This window comes from Oncorhynchus gorbuscha, linkage group LG23 (genome assembly GCF_021184085.1).
Source record: "Oncorhynchus gorbuscha isolate QuinsamMale2020 ecotype Even-year linkage group LG23, OgorEven_v1.0, whole genome shotgun sequence".
Classification (NCBI taxonomy): domain Eukaryota; kingdom Metazoa; phylum Chordata; class Actinopteri; order Salmoniformes; family Salmonidae; genus Oncorhynchus; species Oncorhynchus gorbuscha.
Genome location: NC_060195.1, coordinates 54,942,178 through 54,961,149, shown reverse-complemented (window position 1 = coordinate 54,961,149; position 18,972 = coordinate 54,942,178). Strand labels below are relative to the sequence as shown.

General features: G+C 41.6%; 2 protein-coding genes across 3 annotated transcripts in view; both read left to right on the top strand.

The window, feature by feature from the left end:
* Positions 1–822: 822 nt before the first annotated feature.
* The window catches only part of LOC124010949 (dehydrogenase/reductase SDR family member on chromosome X-like), a 33,803-nt gene continuing 15,653 nt past the window's right edge, over positions 823–18,972 (top strand). The window contains exons 1-3 of one of the 2 annotated variants that reach the window (XM_046323782.1): positions 823–1,069; positions 14,705–14,812; positions 15,243–15,311. In XM_046323782.1, coding sequence (XP_046179738.1) covers positions 14,758–14,812; positions 15,243–15,311 — 124 coding nt within the window. In that variant the 5' untranslated portion in view covers positions 823–1,069; positions 14,705–14,757. Of the gene's footprint in view, positions 1,070–8,369; positions 8,610–14,704; positions 14,813–15,242; positions 15,312–18,972 lie in introns of those variants that run through there. The other variant, XM_046323781.1, reaches the window with a different exon arrangement.
* On the top strand, positions 8,460–12,150 carry LOC124010948 (E3 SUMO-protein ligase ZBED1-like). The gene is made up of 2 exons (XM_046323780.1): positions 8,460–8,609; positions 9,870–12,150. The coding sequence occupies exon 2, from the start codon at positions 9,922–9,924 to the stop codon at positions 12,001–12,003; it is 2,082 nt and encodes a 693-aa protein (XP_046179736.1). The 5' UTR covers positions 8,460–8,609; positions 9,870–9,921; the 3' UTR covers positions 12,004–12,150.

Sequence of the window (18,972 nt, the reverse complement as noted above, 5' to 3'; positions counted from 1 at the left end):
ACGCCTAAATTGACATTACTCTTGTTGCCTATCACCGTCAATTGATTGAAAATGTATGTAATTATCCTGACTCAAACGCTATATGAACTGTCTCTATTCAAGGGAAATTATTATTTTCTCAGCATATGCGTATAGACAACACAAAAGCGATTTTGAATCAATGTCATGTTTATGATGTAAAAACAAATATAGAACACTGCAGACACCTACGTTAATATTATTTCCCAAAAACTCCTCAGCAGATCCAAATGTGTGGTACTCCCATAACACATTGGCTATTTGAACGGGGCGATTGTGCCATCTAGCGAGATGTCATGGTTTTCACTTTAATTTGTAACGTGCCTTTCCATACTGTGCGGTGTGCGTAAAAGCAAAGAAAATGTGGCAACTGGCCATGGTGAAAATGGTAATGAGAAATAATGTAATTGGCAGCTATACTACAAACTCTCATCTTGTAAAATAGTGTGGCCCTAATCGATGTAATGCATCATCTATAATAGGAAAATGGCCAACATCGAATAACAGAGCACGATATTGAAATAATGTTTGCCTTATTATTTAAAAAATAATAATAATGACATTTGAAATCGTCTCTGTTTATCAACATCTGAGGATGGTCAGTGTTGTCTATATATAATGATTTATAATCATATTTGTGTTGCTTCAGTGAATGTTGAGGTCTCTAAAGACAAATGTATAGGCCAGTGGATGCCAGCGAGTCTGACTCTTCAAGTTGGCACGCATCAATGCAGATTCCAAGGCGGACTAGTTCGGGTGCTGTAGAGTGCAGATAACGTGTCCATCATTTCATTCATAAGAGCCGGAGCAACAGAGCCCGCTTATTCATCCTCGTTTTCTTCGCTGCTGACATGCAGTCTTTCTTGTCTCCATTTAACAAGGCGATCTTAGTGGCTTTGTTTATTTTTGCCATCTTACTCATTCTTTATGTAATACTATGGTATATATGCCGAGACGTGGATTGCGACCACGGTATCTGACGCTTGTCGTGAGAAAAGCAGACGATACCCTGACTTTGGCTTATACGGAGACGCGCCAGGGTGACCCTTTGGTAAGTCCACAGGCGCGTCTTGACCGCTCTGACCATGAGCTCAAGGTGCATCATTTAACCAACGGTAACATGGAATTCGTTTGTATATATTGATGATGTTGAGTACAATATGTGCAGTTCCTTTTATGCGTATCGTGTAGGCTGAATACCCTATTCAATTTGATCTCCAACGTGTTGCGCCACATTCGTGTTAGCATGAGGTAGGCTATTGCAAAGCAGGGGAAATGTTACCCTTAATTACTATTGGTATTCATAGTAATATTTTATAATTCAGTAAAACGTATATTAGTGGAAAAGCTGCTATCGTGTGACAAAGAAGGCGGGAAGGCGGTTCTGGCTACACGTTTTTGAAGCATCTGTGTCACCCTTTTCCCCCTCGCTCGCAAATGTCCCGTTATTGGTCATCCAACAAAAACACCGTTGACAATTCATAGAGACACGAGGAGGCACCAATAACATTTAAAATTATATTGAATCATTCTGGTTCTGATTCTGATTTTGCTTCATCCACAATTGGAAAGTGTGATGGGGATAGATGGGATTGATTTTATTCTATGAATATTTTAATTCTGCGGAATGTCCTGTAAATGCTTACCTTTAAAACAGCTCTGCTTTTCTTTCTTTTTTGACCTTATACAGTGTCCTGTGTATCCAACATTAGATGTATTAACATTGCAATAACAAAATCCCAACCATCTCTATAAATATTTGCATTGAAATCAAAGAGAATAATCATAATCATAATGTTGGATAACAATTTAGGCCTACTGCCCCCAGTAGTCTATTCTACAATACATCAAAAATATTATTTAATAATCCCACTCAGTCTAAACTTCCCACTCATGCTGAAAAAAAGGTTCTTAAATGGTTCTTCCTCAGCTTTTAAGGTTCCTTGGATAACTCTTGCCTTGATAAAGAACAGTTTACTTAAGCATGGGGTTCTTGATGTGGATCTACTGTTCTTCAGAATTCTAAAAGCTTCATGAAATAAATGGAAGCCTGCATACATTTAAATGAGAGTTAAATGAACACTCAGTTGTGTAAAAGAACCACCTTCTCATCAAACATCTCATTCCAAAATCATGGGTGTTTTTAATACGGAGTTGCCCCCCTCCCCTTTTCTCTGCTCCAACAGCCCCCACTATTTTCCACTAGATGTTGGAACATTGCTGCAGGGACTTGCTTCCATTCAGCCACAAGAGCATTAGGGAGGTCGGGCACTGATGTTGGGTGATTAGGCCTGGCTCGCAGTTGGCATTCTAATTCATCCCAAAGGTGTTCGACAGGGTTGAGGTCAGGGCTCGGTGCAGGCCAGTCAAGTTCTTCCACACTGATCTCGATTAACCCATTTCTGTATGGACTTCGCTTTGTGCACGGGGGCATTGCTGAAACAGGAAAGGGCCTTCCCCAAATTGTTGCTTTTTTTGCATATATTACTTTCAGTTTTGTACAGCAGCTTCAAACAGCTGTAAATACAATATGTTGGTTATGGAAACTATATTTCACAGCTGTTTAGATGGTATATGCAGATAAGGCTTAAAACCTTACAGCAGGGCTATTCAATTACTGTGCCATTTCTGTTTTTTTTTTATTCAAAGAACCTTCTCATTTATGGTTCTTCAAAGACCCTAAAATGGTTTTCTTATGGCTTCGCTCTCAAGAACTTTATTTGGTTCCAACTTGCACCTTTTATTTTTAATAGTGCAGTCAGAACTGACTGGGTACATCCGAAATGGCACCCTATTCCCTATGTAGTGCACTACTTTTGACTAGAGCTTTATGTAGGGAATAGGGTGCAATTTGGGACGCAGAGGAAAGGAGACCTCTAAATAGGAGACCTCTCTAAATAGAGAGAAATGTGTTTGCATAACACTTTAAAGTTGGAGCTTACCCACCTGCTCTGTTCTAGCCTAGCCTACTGCTCTATAATTCCAGTAAAGGTAAACCTGAAGTTTGTCAATCCCTCAGGGGGCCTTCATGGAATGAGCTCCCTGCTGTTTGACAGAACACAAAGACGGTGCACTTTCCTGACAGTGTAAACAACATCATCGAAACACACAACAATGGGTTGACTTGATTTGACTGTAGACTGTCTGCCAGTGATGCTGTCTTGTAACTTGTCAAGGATCGTGTTTAATAACCAAAATCTGATGCATTCTATCACTATGACATCGGCGAGTCAGTCACTCTAAAATGCTATTTGGAGAGCAGTAAAAACAAGCAAAAATGGCCCCAGCCATTATCACCATGGCTGCTGTAGCTTCATTCAGTCGATCTACAAATACATAGTCTATTAGCTATACAATTAGCCCCTACACATTAACTCACATTAACTCAGCACCGGGATTAAAAACTATAATTTAATACAGAAGGATCTCTTAGCAAAAAAAAAGTATTTAATAAACAAAGGGTTAACAAATACCTTTGCTTTACAGAAAAAAAGTTTGTGCAGTTGTACAGCTAATTTCCTGCAATTCTACACATTTTGCCATTACTTATGCCATGTTAATATGTTATCTGAGTGAAAGTAACTAACAAAATCAGTTGGGGCCCCCCTGGACGTCAGAGGCCCTCGGCACGTGCTCCAGAGTGGCGCAGCAGTCAAAGGCACTGCATCTCAGTTCTAGAGGCGCCACTACAGATCCTGGTTCAATTCCAGGCTGTATCACAACTGGCTGTGATTGGGAGTCCCATAGGGCGTTGCACAATTGGCCCAGCTACGTTCGGGTCTGTCATTGTAAGTAAGAATTTGTTCTTAACTGACTTGCCTACTTAAATAAAGGTTAGATAAAACCTGTGTGCCCGGTCAGAATTCCGCCATAATTACTACAAGTTTAGATAGCTGACTAGACTATTTAACTACTCAAAAACAATTACTGGTATTGGCTAATTGAGTGAAGGTCATGGCTAATTGAGTGACTGTCAGTGAGTAACAAGTAACAACAACTCATGATGCACAACCAATTTTCGAAATTGCACCTTGTGTATTCTATTATTCTAACTCTCAACACTAAGACCTTGAGCGAGTTCCTAAAATAAAATAAAAATGACAGATGTCCAGACCTCTTATGTAGCTATGGCCATGGGTCTCGTGTTTTAATGAGCTGGCTAGCTAGCTAATGGTAGACAGCTACCAAGCATGTAACAAACCAACACATTGTCTTGAAAGTAGATTTTAGTTGCATGGCTTGCTACTAAGATATTCTCAATACATTTTTAAACATGTTTATTTTGGTGCAATAAAAATGTACAGGAAACGTTGCTATTTGGACCCGGCTGTTGCGATGTCATGCAGACTGCCGTTTTTGTGTTTCTAGATTGAATGCGTGCCAAAGACAGTAAGATGAAAAGCAAGATTTATACTGAGGACATTGGTAAAATCACTGCCATATTACAATCTATGTTTTGTGATAATTGCATTGTTTGCTATATAACCTTTTAGTTCATATGCCTTGTGATATATAGGCCTAAGGCCAAAACATATTGCATGTAACAAACCTACATGACCTACAGTATGGTCAAGCAAGGTAATATTTCCAACATTTTCAGACCACAAAACAACTCTTTCTTTAGAACCACAGAGAGTCGCAAAGAAAACATGAGCTGCCTCCACTATTCCAGCACCATTTCAACATCATATAATCACCTATGCTTAGTCTAATACAGTGACAACTAAAATATACCAAAAGTGATTTAGTCCAAACAACGTAAGCTAAATATGATGTGGCTATCCATGGTATTGATTTCTCTGTGTGTGTGTGTGTGTGTGTGTGTGTGTGTGTGTGTGTGTGTGTGTGTGTGTGTGTGTGTGTGTGTGTGTGTGTGTGTGTGTGTGTGTGTGTGTGTGTGTGTGTGTGTGTGTGTGTGTGTGTGTGTGTGTGTGTGTGTGTGTGTGTGCCAAGTAGAAAAAAACATGTTGACTCACCCCACTTGTAGAGAAATGCTAATACCATCCTCCTCTTTCATGTTGTCTGAACAGTCTATGAATCTTGTTATATATTTCACGCTTTTAGTTTTTGTTGTCCTACGCTACCTGGCTAAGATACATGCTCACTAGCCTAACTTCCTTTCATGGGCAACGATACAGCCAGTCCAGCTAGGTAACATTAGCATACTACATCTAGCTATATGTTGAACTTCCATTCTCTCAGGCCAGGGGCACAATATTTGAATTTATGGTTGGATCAGAATCACCGTTATAATCATTGACCAGTACGGAGAAATAATCCTTGGCTAATTTAAGAAAGGGACTATTTTAGCTAGCTAGCTAGCCACCAGAGGACAACAACACAACGAGATGCAACAATTCATATTTTCTCTGTCAGTAATGATGTTTGGCTTGTGATGTGATTAGCCTGAAGCCAAATCCAAACGGGCTTCCCTTTTTTTGGTGCACCAGGACCATTCACAGCTGTACTCACTCAGTTTAGCTCAATGCTAATTGGCTATGATTTTTTTTTTATCAAGTCAAATCAAATTTTATTTGTCACATGTGTCGAATACAACAGGTACAATAGACCTTACAGTGAAATGCACTTACAAGTCCTTAACCAACAATGCAGTTTTAAGAAAATACCTAAAAAAGTAAGAAATTTACATTTACATTGACATTTAAGTCATTTAGCAGACGCTCTTATCCAGAGCGACTTACAAATTGGTGCATTCACCTTGTGACATCCAGTGGAACAGCCACTTTACAATAGTGCATCTAAATCTTTTAAGGGGGGGGGTGAGAAGGATACTTTATCCTATCCTAGGTATTCCTTAAAGAGGTGGGGTTTCAGGTGTCTCCGGAAGGTAGATGACACCAGAGATCGCACTGTATAATAATGTTCACAATTCAATTTTCCATTCTTACAACTTCACAGATGTAGCAATAACATTACAATGGATTTCATGCAGCTTATAAAATATATTTACGCTGTCACTCTCTCTTCAATGATCCGATGCGGGTAAAGTGTCATGGCCGCCGACAGTTTATTAAAGTAACAAATAATTCAAGAGCAGCAGTAAAATTACAATAGTGAGGCTATATACAGGGGGTACAGGTACAGAGTCAATGTGCGGGGGCACCAGTTAGTCGAGGTAATTGAGGTAATATGTACATGTAGGTAGAGTAATTAAAGTGACTATGCATAATGCTCACTGACTTCCCTTGCATTCAATGCTATGGGCGGCAACAACGTCATGCACTTTCTGACCTTACAGCATCCGACAGATACTCTGCACATACTGAGACAGAGGGACGCTGTTTAATTCGCCCGGATGCTTTCTCCGGTGAGATTACATTCAGCCTCTTGTGAATTGAAGGAAATTTATGAAACACAGAGAGACAAACATTAAATTATTTTGTATGTTTTGTTAGCCTCGCTTCACTATGCGTCCATGCATACACGCCACTGCCGCAATCATCACTAGGTAAGTGGGCAGAAAGAAAAGTTGGTGGAATGCTACAGTTTGCGGGTTTTTGTCTCTACTGAAAGGGATAAACTAGAGGTACCCAAACATTTTGGGCCCATGACCCCATTTTGATATCTAAATGTTTTCATGACCCACCATGTAAAAAAAATGATGTAATCAACGGCCAATGTAATCAACAGTCTATTACAAATCAGTCTGACTATACTTTTGACATGACTTCAATCTGAAGGAAGCATGGGGTTGAAGTGACTGAAATGCATCAGAATGGTATTGGGAAGTTCAGAAGACAATTCTTTTGTATGACCTTCTTTGTAGAAAAGGACATCATCATTGATAAAGTACTTTTTTCCCCAGTCTGATTTGGTGCCTGGTCTTGTCCACTCTGTTCTAATTAGTCCTGCTCAAATTGTGGGCATTGTAGAGGGAAACAGAAGACACATAAGACAGAGCCACATCTGTACTGTAGGAAGAAAGCAGAAACCGCTCTGTTTATTACAACTGCATCTAGTGGCTACCAGAGGTTACTGACGTAACCCTGGTTCTATGAACCATGCACAATGATTAAAAAACGTATTTTAGAGTTTCTCTCGCAACCCCATTTTCAAATCAGGCAAATCGCACGCGACCCTTATTTTGGGAAACGCTGGGAGAAACTGATAGACTCCTGTGTGATCTCGGCACCAATGTAGGAAAAAAGACAGGGTCTATCAGTCTGGGTGGTTTGCTTGACTCAAGACTTTGTTGGATCGAGCAAAAGCCTAAATCTTGGCGTTGCCACAACGCCTTGGGCCTTAGGCAATATTATGTACATTAAACCTTCCTTATTTTTTGCATTCAGCATCACACCATCAAGGGAAACATAGTATTCTTTCTAACAAAGATATCTACATATATATCAGGATGTTATGTATCACTGGATGCACCTAACACCTAACAAACACTTTGTACTTAAAAAAAAAACACTTTCAACATAGACCAAGCCCTGTTACCTCATATCCCAGTGATAATGCCTTGCATTACGCTTAGGAAGAAAGCACTTCAATTTGCTCAACTTGCCATTTGCTCAACCATTGGCTCATTTTGACCATATTAGCCCACACAGCTACAAGGATGCACTTTCATGTTAGGTTTAGGACCTCATATAGAAGCTTATAGAGACCCCACCTGATGTATAGAACAATCTTAAAAGTATCTAATTTGGTTTAGATACAGTACAAGCATCATGAAACCTCTAACACAATACATTCATTTGACTTGGATTAAAAAATATATGTTTAATGTAGTTTCTTCCTTCGCAGACTCCGTGAAATTATGACCTCTTCCTTAATATTTGGTCAAATGATTAATTTTGTGTATGGTTTCCTAGAAGCAAGGGTGGTGTATGGTTTCCTAGAAGCAAGGGTGGTCCTGTGTAGCTCAGTTGGTAGAGCATGGAGCTTGTAACGCCAGGGTAGTGGGTTCGATCCCCGGGACCACCCATACGTAGAATGTATGCACACATGACTGTAAGTCGCTTTAGATAAAAGTGTCTGCTAAATGGCATATATTATTATTATTATTATTCAATTTACCCATTTGGCTCAATTTACCCCACTCTCCCCTATAACAGAAGTGAAGCTCAAGTATTTTCGACTAGTCAAAGCCTTACAATCAAAGCCAATGCTTCATTTTAAAAATTATTTATAAAAATGTATTGGGCTAATATTGTATAACTGGATTTGTGAAGTAAGAAGTCTAAATAAATAAAAATACTGACGATATTATATTTGATGCACTGTACAGACCTGTGAGATTAGATTAATAAGGGTAGGCCTTTTTTTCTCTCTCCTCACATCTCTACGCCTCCTGCCAGTTGCGTGCCCTACTCGTGATACAGATTTGAGTGGGCAGAACTAATGTCAAGGGTCGGAGCGCGCTTCCGCGCACTCACAAAGCAGGAGGAACTTAAGCGAAGCACAAGTGTGCAGAGAGTAGCACGGAATCCAAGGACTGAAACACACGAAGAGACCTGGCACAGATATGTGGCTACTGTCTTTCATTTTACCAATTTTGAGGTTGTATTTAGTGGGAGTTAAAGTTCTTCTGTATCAACTGTTCAACAAGTCATTTACGTTACCAGGTTAGACTTTTCTGTTCATCCCCATATTCATTACAGATATTGAATGCAGCTGTGATTATTACTTATCCTAGCCTATAACGTTAGCTGCTGGCTAGCGCTGCCTGTTAACGTTAGCTACTTAGCTAGCCAGTGAAGGCTTTCAACAACAATAGCCAATTTGACTGAGAATTGACTAGCAAACGAATTAATATCAAAATGCAACCACTGTTTAACAAATTGTTAAGGAATTGAAATAACTGGCTGTCATAAAATTAAGCTGCAAGTGTTATACGATAGTTGACTGCTACTGTAACTTACCTATAGCCTTTATGTTGTTGGGATGTATGATCTGCTTTCCATAACCAGTATTTTCCAGCACAAAATATTAATTATATATCAGCATTCCATTTCACAAATGCACACAACCCCAGACATGGGCTACTTTAACCATACATTTGAGTTTAGTGTTTGTATGCTCACTGATTCTCCCACAATAGTAGCCTAGGTCTGTAATGGGAATGTTTTTTTTATATTTTCCTATGCACATTTAAAAAATTAAAAGTGTGCCATAATACCATGCCTTGTAAAGTGAATCACACGTCATGATAATCTCACTACATATCTTCATTGCCTTGTGAACTATAGTGCTTTTGGAAGGATAGGGGTAATCAATGACCTTTAGCCCAGATTCCCCCTTATTCACATCACATCAGAATGTCGAAATCCTCTCATGTGAACTTGTAGCCTAGCCTGTACTGGCACAATAGCAGTGTTGTATTCTGTCTTGTTATAGGAAAGACCAATTAGCCTAAACCTCTCAAACATACCTAAGCATGCAAAGAATCCAGTTGCGTCATTTAGGTCCTAAGCTGTGCTGAAGTTAGTTTTAGCCTTTGCAAAAGATGCTTGTGTAATTGGATCCTAGGCTTTATGGTGAGGGACCGGGTCAGGCAATTTTCAGTATCCCAATCAAGATAAGACCGGCTAGGAATTAGAGAGATGATTGGATCAACAAAATTGTCAATACTCAAAGCAGATTGCATTGTGTCCCCTAGATTTATGTTTAAGGTGACGCAATGTCCTCCACAGCAGTGGAGAGGCAAGCTCATTCTGTACTGGCTCTTAGAATATTTTATTTAGAGAATAGGTTGAATTACAAATAAGAAAAAATGTAGTTATCGCCTATTAATTATTGAGGTAAAAGCCCCTATCTGACATTTTCTTTTCTTGTTGTTGACCTTTTGTTATCTCATGCTACCTTTATCTCACTGCCTTTGTTAGGTACTCAGTAATGAGTGAAGGCACCTAAAAGGATCATTGTCAAAGGAACAAAATGGAGGCCAAAGGTGCTTCCTCATCTAATCTCCACCTTGTTGCACATCCAAGGGCAAAAAGTAAAGTATGGAGGTATTTTGGCTTTGACACCGATGCAGACGGGTGTATACTACACTGGAGGAGGATCTACTGTCGCATATGTATGACTCAAATAGCATATTCCGGGAACACCTCCAATCTCTCGTACCACCTGGAGAAGAACCACCCAGTTGAGTTCTGTGAGTTTGTGAAGAGCAACACGGAGCAGATGCGTGAGGCGGTTGCAACGGCCTACTCCAAGATAAAGACTGAACCTATGCAGCAGCAATGTCAGGAAGCCATCCTGAAGCAGAGCCCAGCATTTGAAAATATCAACCGACGGCATAATGATCTGACGTCTGCGATCATCAGCTTTGTCTGTGAAGGGATGTACCCTGTGTCTGTGGTGGAAGAACCCACCTTTCAGGCCCTTTTAAGGACTGCAGATCCAAGATACTTGCCCCCTAGCAGAATCGACGTAGCAATGAAAGCCCTACCACAGAGGTACAATCAGATCCGAGATGCAGTGCTGGGTGAGGTGGCAGGGGTGGTGAACTGCGGTGTCTCAACTGACCTTTGGCAAAGCCAAACCCAGAACAGGACCTACATCTCCCTGTCCATGCACTCTCTGAACCAAAACGGACTAGGTTCTGGTTTCTCCATGAGTACCAAATGCCTGAAAACTTTTGAAGTTCCAGAGGACAATACAGCTGAGAATATTACCAGAGCATTGTACGAAGCATTTGTCGAATGGGGGATAACTCACAAAGTCAACGGTGCCACCACTAATGGTTCATTGGACATTGTGAAAGCTTGCTCTCTTCTGGATCTATCCGTGCAGATGCCTTGCCTTGGCCACACTATAAATCGAGGGATGGATGAGGCCTTTCAGCTGCCCAGAATTGACTGTTTTTTGGGACGTTGCCGCAAACTTGTTGATTATTTCCAACAGTCTGTGATGGCTATGTATTTGCTGCGTGAGAAGCAGAGGCAGCAAGGCCTAGCCCAGTGTGTCCTCATCAGAGACCGGGTCCGATCCTGGGTGACCACACTGACTATGCTCCAGCGCCTGAAAGAGCAGCAGGCCATTATCAGTGTGGTACTCATGGAGGACAGTGACAACCATCAGCTGAGTTTCAAGGACAGTGAATGGAACATGGTTGAGGGCTTGATTGGAGTTCTGCAACCTTTCAAACTGGTAGCTGACATGATAACAGACTGTAGGTATCCGACCATTAGTATGGTGAGGCCTGTCCTTCACATGCTCCTGAACACAACCCTCAAGGCCAAAGAAGGGGACGCAAAAGAGGTTGGCATGGCCAAAGAGGTAATCTCCAAGGTGTTGTCCAGCACCTACCCGCAGACGTCTGAGATTGCAATGTTTCTCAACGTTGCCACTTTCCTGGATCCCCGTTACAAGAGGCTTCCTTTCCTGTCCCCCCACGACCGCTCCCAAGTGGAGAGTAAAGTCATTGAGGAGGCCAAAGCCATTCTTGAGAAACAGAGGAATGAGAATGTGGTCACAGATGAATTGGCTCCTCTTTCTGATGAGCCACCCAACAAAAAACAGACTCTTGACAAACCCTCTCCTTCATGTAGCAATGCAGGCAACCCTTTGGCTGTGATATTCTGCCAGTCAGGCAATGACGAGAACCAAGAAGAGCTACACGCTCAGGTCGTGGAAGAGCTGAGCAACTTCAAATCCCAGAAGATCCTGGGTCTCAACGAAGACCCTCTCCATTGGTGGTCGGACCGTATGGGCTTATTCCCTACTCTCCCCAAGGTGCTCCAGAAGTACTGGTGTGTCCCCGCCACTAGTGTCCCCTCCCACAGACTGTTCAGTTCCTCAGGGACTTTCTTCTGTGGTAAGAGGAACCGCCTCACCCCGGCACATGTAGACCAACAGGTGTTTCTCTATGAAAACTCACGGCGCTGCAATGAGGCTGAATCTATTGAGGATGACTCAGGTGAATGGGGCTTGGGACTGGAGCAGGACTCTGGGTCAGGCCATGGAATAACTGGGCAGGCCACTGCCCACTACCAAACAGTTACAATACCCTAATCCTAAAGGAAATACTTAACAAAAGAATATAAAGTGCCTTGCGAAAGTATTCGGCCCCCTTGAACTTTGCGACCTTTTGCCACATTTCAGGCTTCAAACATAAAGATATAAAACTGTATTTTTTTGTGAAGAATCAACAACAAGTGGGACACAATCATGAAGTGGAACGACAAATCAAAAACTGAGAAATTGGGCGTGCAAAATTATTCAGCCCCCTTAAGTTAATACTTTGTAGTGCCACCTTTTGCTGCGATTACAGCTGTAAGTCGCTTGGGGTATGTCTCTATCAGTTTTGCACATCGAGAGACTGAATTTGATTCCCATTCCTCCTTGCAAAACATCTCGAGCTCAGTGAGGTTGGATGGAGAGCATTTGTGAACAGCAGTTTTCAGTTCTTTCCACAGATTCTCAATTGGATTCAGGTCTGGACTTTGACTTGGCCATTCTAACAGCTGGATATGTTTATTTTTGAACCATTCCATTGTAGATTTTGCTTTATGTTTTGGATCATTGTCTTGTTGGAAGACAAATCTCCATCCCAGTCTCAGGTCTTTTGCAGACTCCATCAGGTTTTCTTCCAGAATGGTCCTGTATTTGGCTCCATCCATCTTCCCATCAATTTTAACCATCTCCCCTGTCCCTGCTGAAGAAAAGCAGGCCCAAACCATGATGCTGCCACCACCATGTTTGACAGTGGGGATGGTGTGTTCAGGGCGATGAGCTGTGTTGCTTTTACACCAAACATAATGTTTTGCATTGTTGCCAAAAAGTTCAATTTTGGTTTCATCTGACCAGAGCACCTTCTTCCACATGTTTGGTGTGTCTCCCAGGTGGCTTGTGGCAAACTTTAAATGACACTTTTTATGGATATCTTTAAGAAATGGCTTTCTTCTTGCCACTCTTCCATAAAGACCAGATTTGTGCAATATACGACTGATTGTTGTCCTATGGACAGAGTCTCCCACCTCAGCTGTAGAACTCTGCAGTTCATCCAGAGTGATCATGGGCCTCTTGGCTGCATCTCTGATCAGTCTTCTCCTTGTATGAGCTGAAAGTTTAGAGGGACGGCCAGGTCTTGGTAGATTTGCAGTGGTCTAATACTCCTTCCATTTCAATATTATCGCTTGCACAGTGCTCCTTGGGATGTTTAAAGCTTGGGAAATCTGTTTGTATCCAAATCCGGCTTTAAACTTCTTCACAACAGTATCTCGGACCTGCCTGGTGTGTTCCTTGTTCTTCATGATGCTCTCTGCGCTTTTAACGGACCTCTGAGATTATCACAGTGCAGGTGCATTTATACGGAGACTTGATTACACACAGGTGGATTGTATTTATCATCATTAGTCATTTAGGTCAACATTGGATCATTCAGAGATCCTCACTGAACTTCTGGAGAGAGTTTGCTGCACTGAAAGTAAAGGGGCTGAATAATTTTGCACGCCCAATTTTTCATTTTTTGATTTGTTAAAAAAGTTTGAAATATCCAATAAATGTCGTTCCACTTCATGATTGTGTCCCACTTGTTGTTGATTCTTCACAAATACTGTTTTATATCTTTGTTTGAAGCCTGAAATGTGGCAAAAGGTCGCAAAGTTCAAGGGGGCCAAATAATTTTGCAAGGCACTATCTACTGAGGGCATTTAGTTGTTTACTAGTAAAAAAGGATTTATATGAGTGTAACATCTGGTCAATTTTCTATTTCTGATCATGCTGCGATTTTATTTGATTAACTATTTGATGTAGAGCTAAATGGCTTTTATTGTCCCAATGTTCAAGTCATGTCTGAGTCATTTTTTGCTTTGCTCTTTGAAGTCCTTGGACTGTTTAAGATGTCTTTACAGTACGTTTGAGATTAGCTTTGATGTGCCAAGCTTTGTTATCTGTACTGAACTCTCAGAAGAACATAAAATATATCCTATATAACTTGAATCTCTGCTTGTTCGTGTTCATTTTGTGTTCAATGTGTCCAATACAACTTCCTCAGATGAGTCCTGATGATACTACGAAGGTATCAACTTGCATGCATAGGCTTCTCCTCAGTGTTACAGTTTTTTTGGAAACTAAATGAGCATCGAACTGCTCATTTAACCACTCACCAGCCGCCACGACAAATGTGATACAAATCTGATTGGGAGAAATGTAATAGAGTTGAAATCTCAACCGTCCTGATTACCCTCTGTGCATAGATAAGCACTGCGGCTCTCTAATTTTAGTCATGCTAAACTGTCTGGCCGCGTGCAAGCTGTGCTTTGTGTGCTTGTTGCACAACGTCATTTTATCTTCAGGGGCAGGAACTGTTGTTGTCAAGCAAAATGGATCTATGTGTCATCGATAATGAAGAGCTCTTCCTCCCTTCATGTTTCAGGACTAGAGGTCGTTACGGACTTATTTACCAGTGACTCACTCAACTTCAGTCCGACTCCACACCGTACACTTCGATAACTGCAGATTATAGCCCAATGTAATCTCTGACCCAACACAAATTGCCCCGAAATGGAAGTACTGTGTGGTTTTTATAATGGGCAAAATAAAATGGAGTCAGCGGAATTATGTTTTGATTGCCCGTAATTGTGTTGTTCTCAGTGATATGTTGGACTGGATGAAATAAATACGCCTGTTTGTATCAACCCATAGATGTTCCATTGTGTTGCAAGGCGATGGCAACATATGGACCTTAGTTTTCTTTCTCTTCCTCACACAGTTTTGCCCAAACAAAATGGAAGGGTTGCCATAGTGACGGGGGGTGCCCGAGGAATGGGTTATGAAACTGCAAGACACCTGGCAAGCCTTGGCATGCATGTGGTTATAGGTATTGTACACACACCCTTTGGTCATGACTCCGTAATCTCCCAAATCATTCTAAATTGCCTGTGTGCTAACATCCTTAGGTTAATGTTTTGTTGAATTGTAGCCTAAGTAATGTTGCACTGATTTTCACGACAGTACATAGGGAATCTTTGATACGTTGTGAACACATTCCTGCCTAAGGCAGTTATTTCCTAACCTAATCAAATTTGACTCCTCAATCAAATTTAATAGGGTTTTGCAAAGAAATCATTATTGACGTAATAGTGGCACTGCTTCAATGAAACCCAAATCAGAAGTGTAGGTTTAGTCTTTCACTCTGCTCTCCCTGGTCTCTATGATGAGGGAAGGATACTTGCTGCTCCAGAGTACCCCATTCATTCATCCCTCCATCCATCCTATTTTTTCCCCCTAATCATTCCCCTCTCCTCCAGCTGGGAACTCTGAAGAGGAAGGTCTGCAAGCTGTGAAGAAGATCCACGAAGAGGGCAGCGAGGGGAAAGGTAATTTTCTCATGACTGTTTCCCTTATAATAATATAATAATAATAGCCTCTCTCTCCCGCTCTATCTCTCTCCCTCTGTCTCTCTATCGTTTCCACACAGCCATTGCAGAATAAATAGGCTACCTCTCAAATAGGTCTGCTCTTATACACAGGGAGTAAGCTATTCAGACATAGGCCTATGTACATGAGTGCCCTGACTTTTAACTGTGTTTTCCGGGGTAAAAATGTGGGTTCGTGCTGGTAAGAGTAAACCACTTCTCCTGCTTTGTAACAGAGGGAGGATGTCTGTTCACCTGCACCTTGTCAGAGGCAGCCTGGACGCCAGAGTCCATTCCAAAAGCAATTATCTAAAAGTAGCAGGTTTTCTCTTCAATTCCCATTTTTTTCCCCGGTCCCTCCTTCCCTTAAATGTACTTTTTACATTTATTTTGATAAAAGCAAAGCTGTGTCACGAATGGGAGCAGGGGAAAGGCGAGGGAGATGTTTGTCTGTGCTTGTGTTTGATGAGTACGAGGAGGAAAGCAAACTGCTGCCAACCAGTCTCAGTTTCATTGTCATGCAGATGTGATTTAAAGAGGCTGTTTGGAAAGAAGGGAAGGCAGCATTTTTTGATCCCAAGCAGGCAGCTCTTCCCTTCCTCTCTGGTGCTGAAATGACTGATCATAGCACAGCTCCAGTCAGCCAGGGTAACATCACTGTTATGTATGCCCTGCTCCACAGAGTAATGATGACAGACGTGGGAATGAGAAATGGGCCTGTTTGTATTAAGAACAGGAAATGTCCCCCTGGTGCATTGAATCCGCCCCAGCCCTGGCATGCACTGTCAGGCAAGCAGTGTTTAGCAAACCTCTAACAAGTTGTGTGGGAGGCAAAACAGTTAGAGTTCCGACATAAACAGGATATCTGATTGTCTTATATAGTGTGTACTGGTAGGCCTGAGAGCCAATAACAATGTCGGCCACCGAGATGCATTTCTGAGCTCATTTTTTTTGTATATGTGTATTTCATGCCCTCTCCATATCTGACCACGTTTGGTATTAGCTCTATATGTCAGAGTTTGTCCTCGTCACCCAACATACAATCCATATCACTGTGTTTGCTGTCTAAGATTGGATGGTTGAGAAAATGTTTGTGTGGCATGTCACCAGGAATTCTCCTCTGACTTTTGTAGGGCCAGAATGTCTAACCTTGCTTCATCAGCAGCATACGGAGACAGTAGAACAGATTTGTGTGTTGTCAGAATGTGTTTGCTAAATTGCCAACCAGGCAAGACAATGCTTAGAGACAGTAGCTTCAGGTCCTATTAAGCCTAATTTATTCTGCCCCCTCAACAGTTTAACCCTGTTCCTTATTCAAGACTGTCTGCTTTAAAGACGTCTCTGCATAAGAGGGGAAACGCACCAGGGCCCGGTTTCCCGTAGTGATGGACCGTATTTAACCTTTATTTAAATAGGCGAGTCAGTTAAGAACAAATTCTTATTTACAATGACGGCCTACCCCCGGCCAAACCCAGACGACGCTGGGCCAATTGTGCGCCGCCCTATGGGACTCCCAATCATGGCCGGTTGTGATACAGCCTGGATTCGAACCAGGGCGTCTCCAGCTCTGAGATGCAGTGCCTTTAACCGCTGCTCCACTCGATGTAACATGTGTTTCCCCAAACCCCACGCAGAGAGATCGGTCGATACTGATGTGATCAAAAGAAAGGCAGCGCTGCTCTCGGATCAGTTTTCTCCCTTTCAAATCTTACCTTAATTGTAGAATTATTCCACAATACTGATATTTGATCACAGCCTATGAAATACAACCTATAGCAGGGTTCCCCAACTGGCATTCTCACAGAGGGTGCTTTCATTTGTGAGAAAACACATAAATAAATGACTAAAAACACCAGGTAATCAGCTCCAGGTGATTTTAATTTAAAAAATATTTTCTCAAGTATTCCCACACATAATAGAGAGACATGGGATGTAAGCAAGGTTTGCAATTATTATGTTTAGTCAAATATATATGTTTGTCAATTTGCAGCCTTCAAATTATTTGTAATTATGTGCTGGCCTACGACCATCCGCTCAATGAAAAATCTATTTGATCCCTGACATATAGCTACAAATATTTAGCCGGCTTATTCTAATGCTTACCCTATGTAATCTATGCAGAGATACTCCACCTCAAGAATTGCATTTGGCGACACACATACTCAGGCTGACTGGCTCTCGTTCAGGAAAATGAGAAATAAGTGCACTCACGCTATCCAGAAGGCCAATGTTAGTTACTTTAAGGAGCAGTTCTCTCTGTGGGTCTAACCGCAAGAAGTTCTGGAAGACGGTTAAAGACCTGGAGAATAAACCCTCCTCCTCACAGCTGCCCGTGTCCTTTAAAGTTGATGATGTGGTTGTTACTGACAAGAAGCACATGGCTGAGCTCTTTAATCACCAATATATTAAGTCAGGATTCCTATTTGACTCAGCCATGCATCCTTGCCCTTCCAACATTTCCTGATCTACCACCACTTCTAATGCGACTAGCCCCAATGTTCAACCCTCTTTTCCCCCCGATGCTTGGAAGGCAGCCACGGTTTGTCCTTTATTAAAAGGGGGAGATAAAGCTGATCCCAACTGTTATAGGTCTATTTCTATTTTGCCCTGTTTATCAAACGTGTTGGAAAAACTTGTCAATAATCAACTCACTGGCTTTCTTGATGTCTATAGTATTCTCTCTGGTATGCAAAGTTTCCGCTCATGTTATGGATGTGTCACTGCAACCTTAAAGGTCCTCAATGATGTCACCATTGCCCTTGATTCTAAGCAATGTTGGGCTGCTATATTTATTGACATTGCCAAAGCTTTTGATAGGGTAGACCATTCCATTCTTGTGGGACAGCTAAGGAGTATTGATGTCTCTGAGGGGTCTTTGGCATGGTTTGCTAACTACCTTTCTCAAAGAGTGCAGTGTATAAAGTCAGAACATCTGCTGTCTCAGCCACTGACTGTCACCAAGGGTGTACCCCAAGGCTCAATCCTAGGCCCCACGCTCTTCTCAATTTACATCAACAACATACAGTGTGGCAAAAAAGTATTTAGTCAGCCACCAATTGTGCAAGTTCTCCCACTTAAAAAGATGAACGAGGCCTGTAATTTTCATCATATGTACACTTCAACTATGACAGACAAAATGAGAAGAAAAAAATCCAGAAAATCACATTGTAGGATTTTTCATGAATTTATTTGCAAATTATGTTGGAAAATAAGTATTTGGTCATCTACAAACAAGCAAGATTTCTGGCTCTCACAGACCTGTAACTTCTTCTTTAAGAGGCTCATCTGTCCTCCACTTGTTACCTGTATTAATGGCAGCTGTTTGAACTTGTTATCGGTATAAAAGACACCTGTCCACAACCTCAAACAGTCACACTCCAAACTCCACTATGGCCAAGACCAAAGAACTGTCAAAGGACACCAGAAACAAAATTGTAGACCTGCACCAGGCTGGGAAGACTGAATCTGCAATAGGTAAGCAGGTTTGTTTGAAGAAATCAACTGTGGGAGCAATTATTAGGAAATGGAAGACATACAAGACCACTGATAATCTCCCTTGATCTAGGGCTCCACGCAAGATCTCACCCCGTGGGGTCAAAATGATCACAAGAACGGTGAGCAA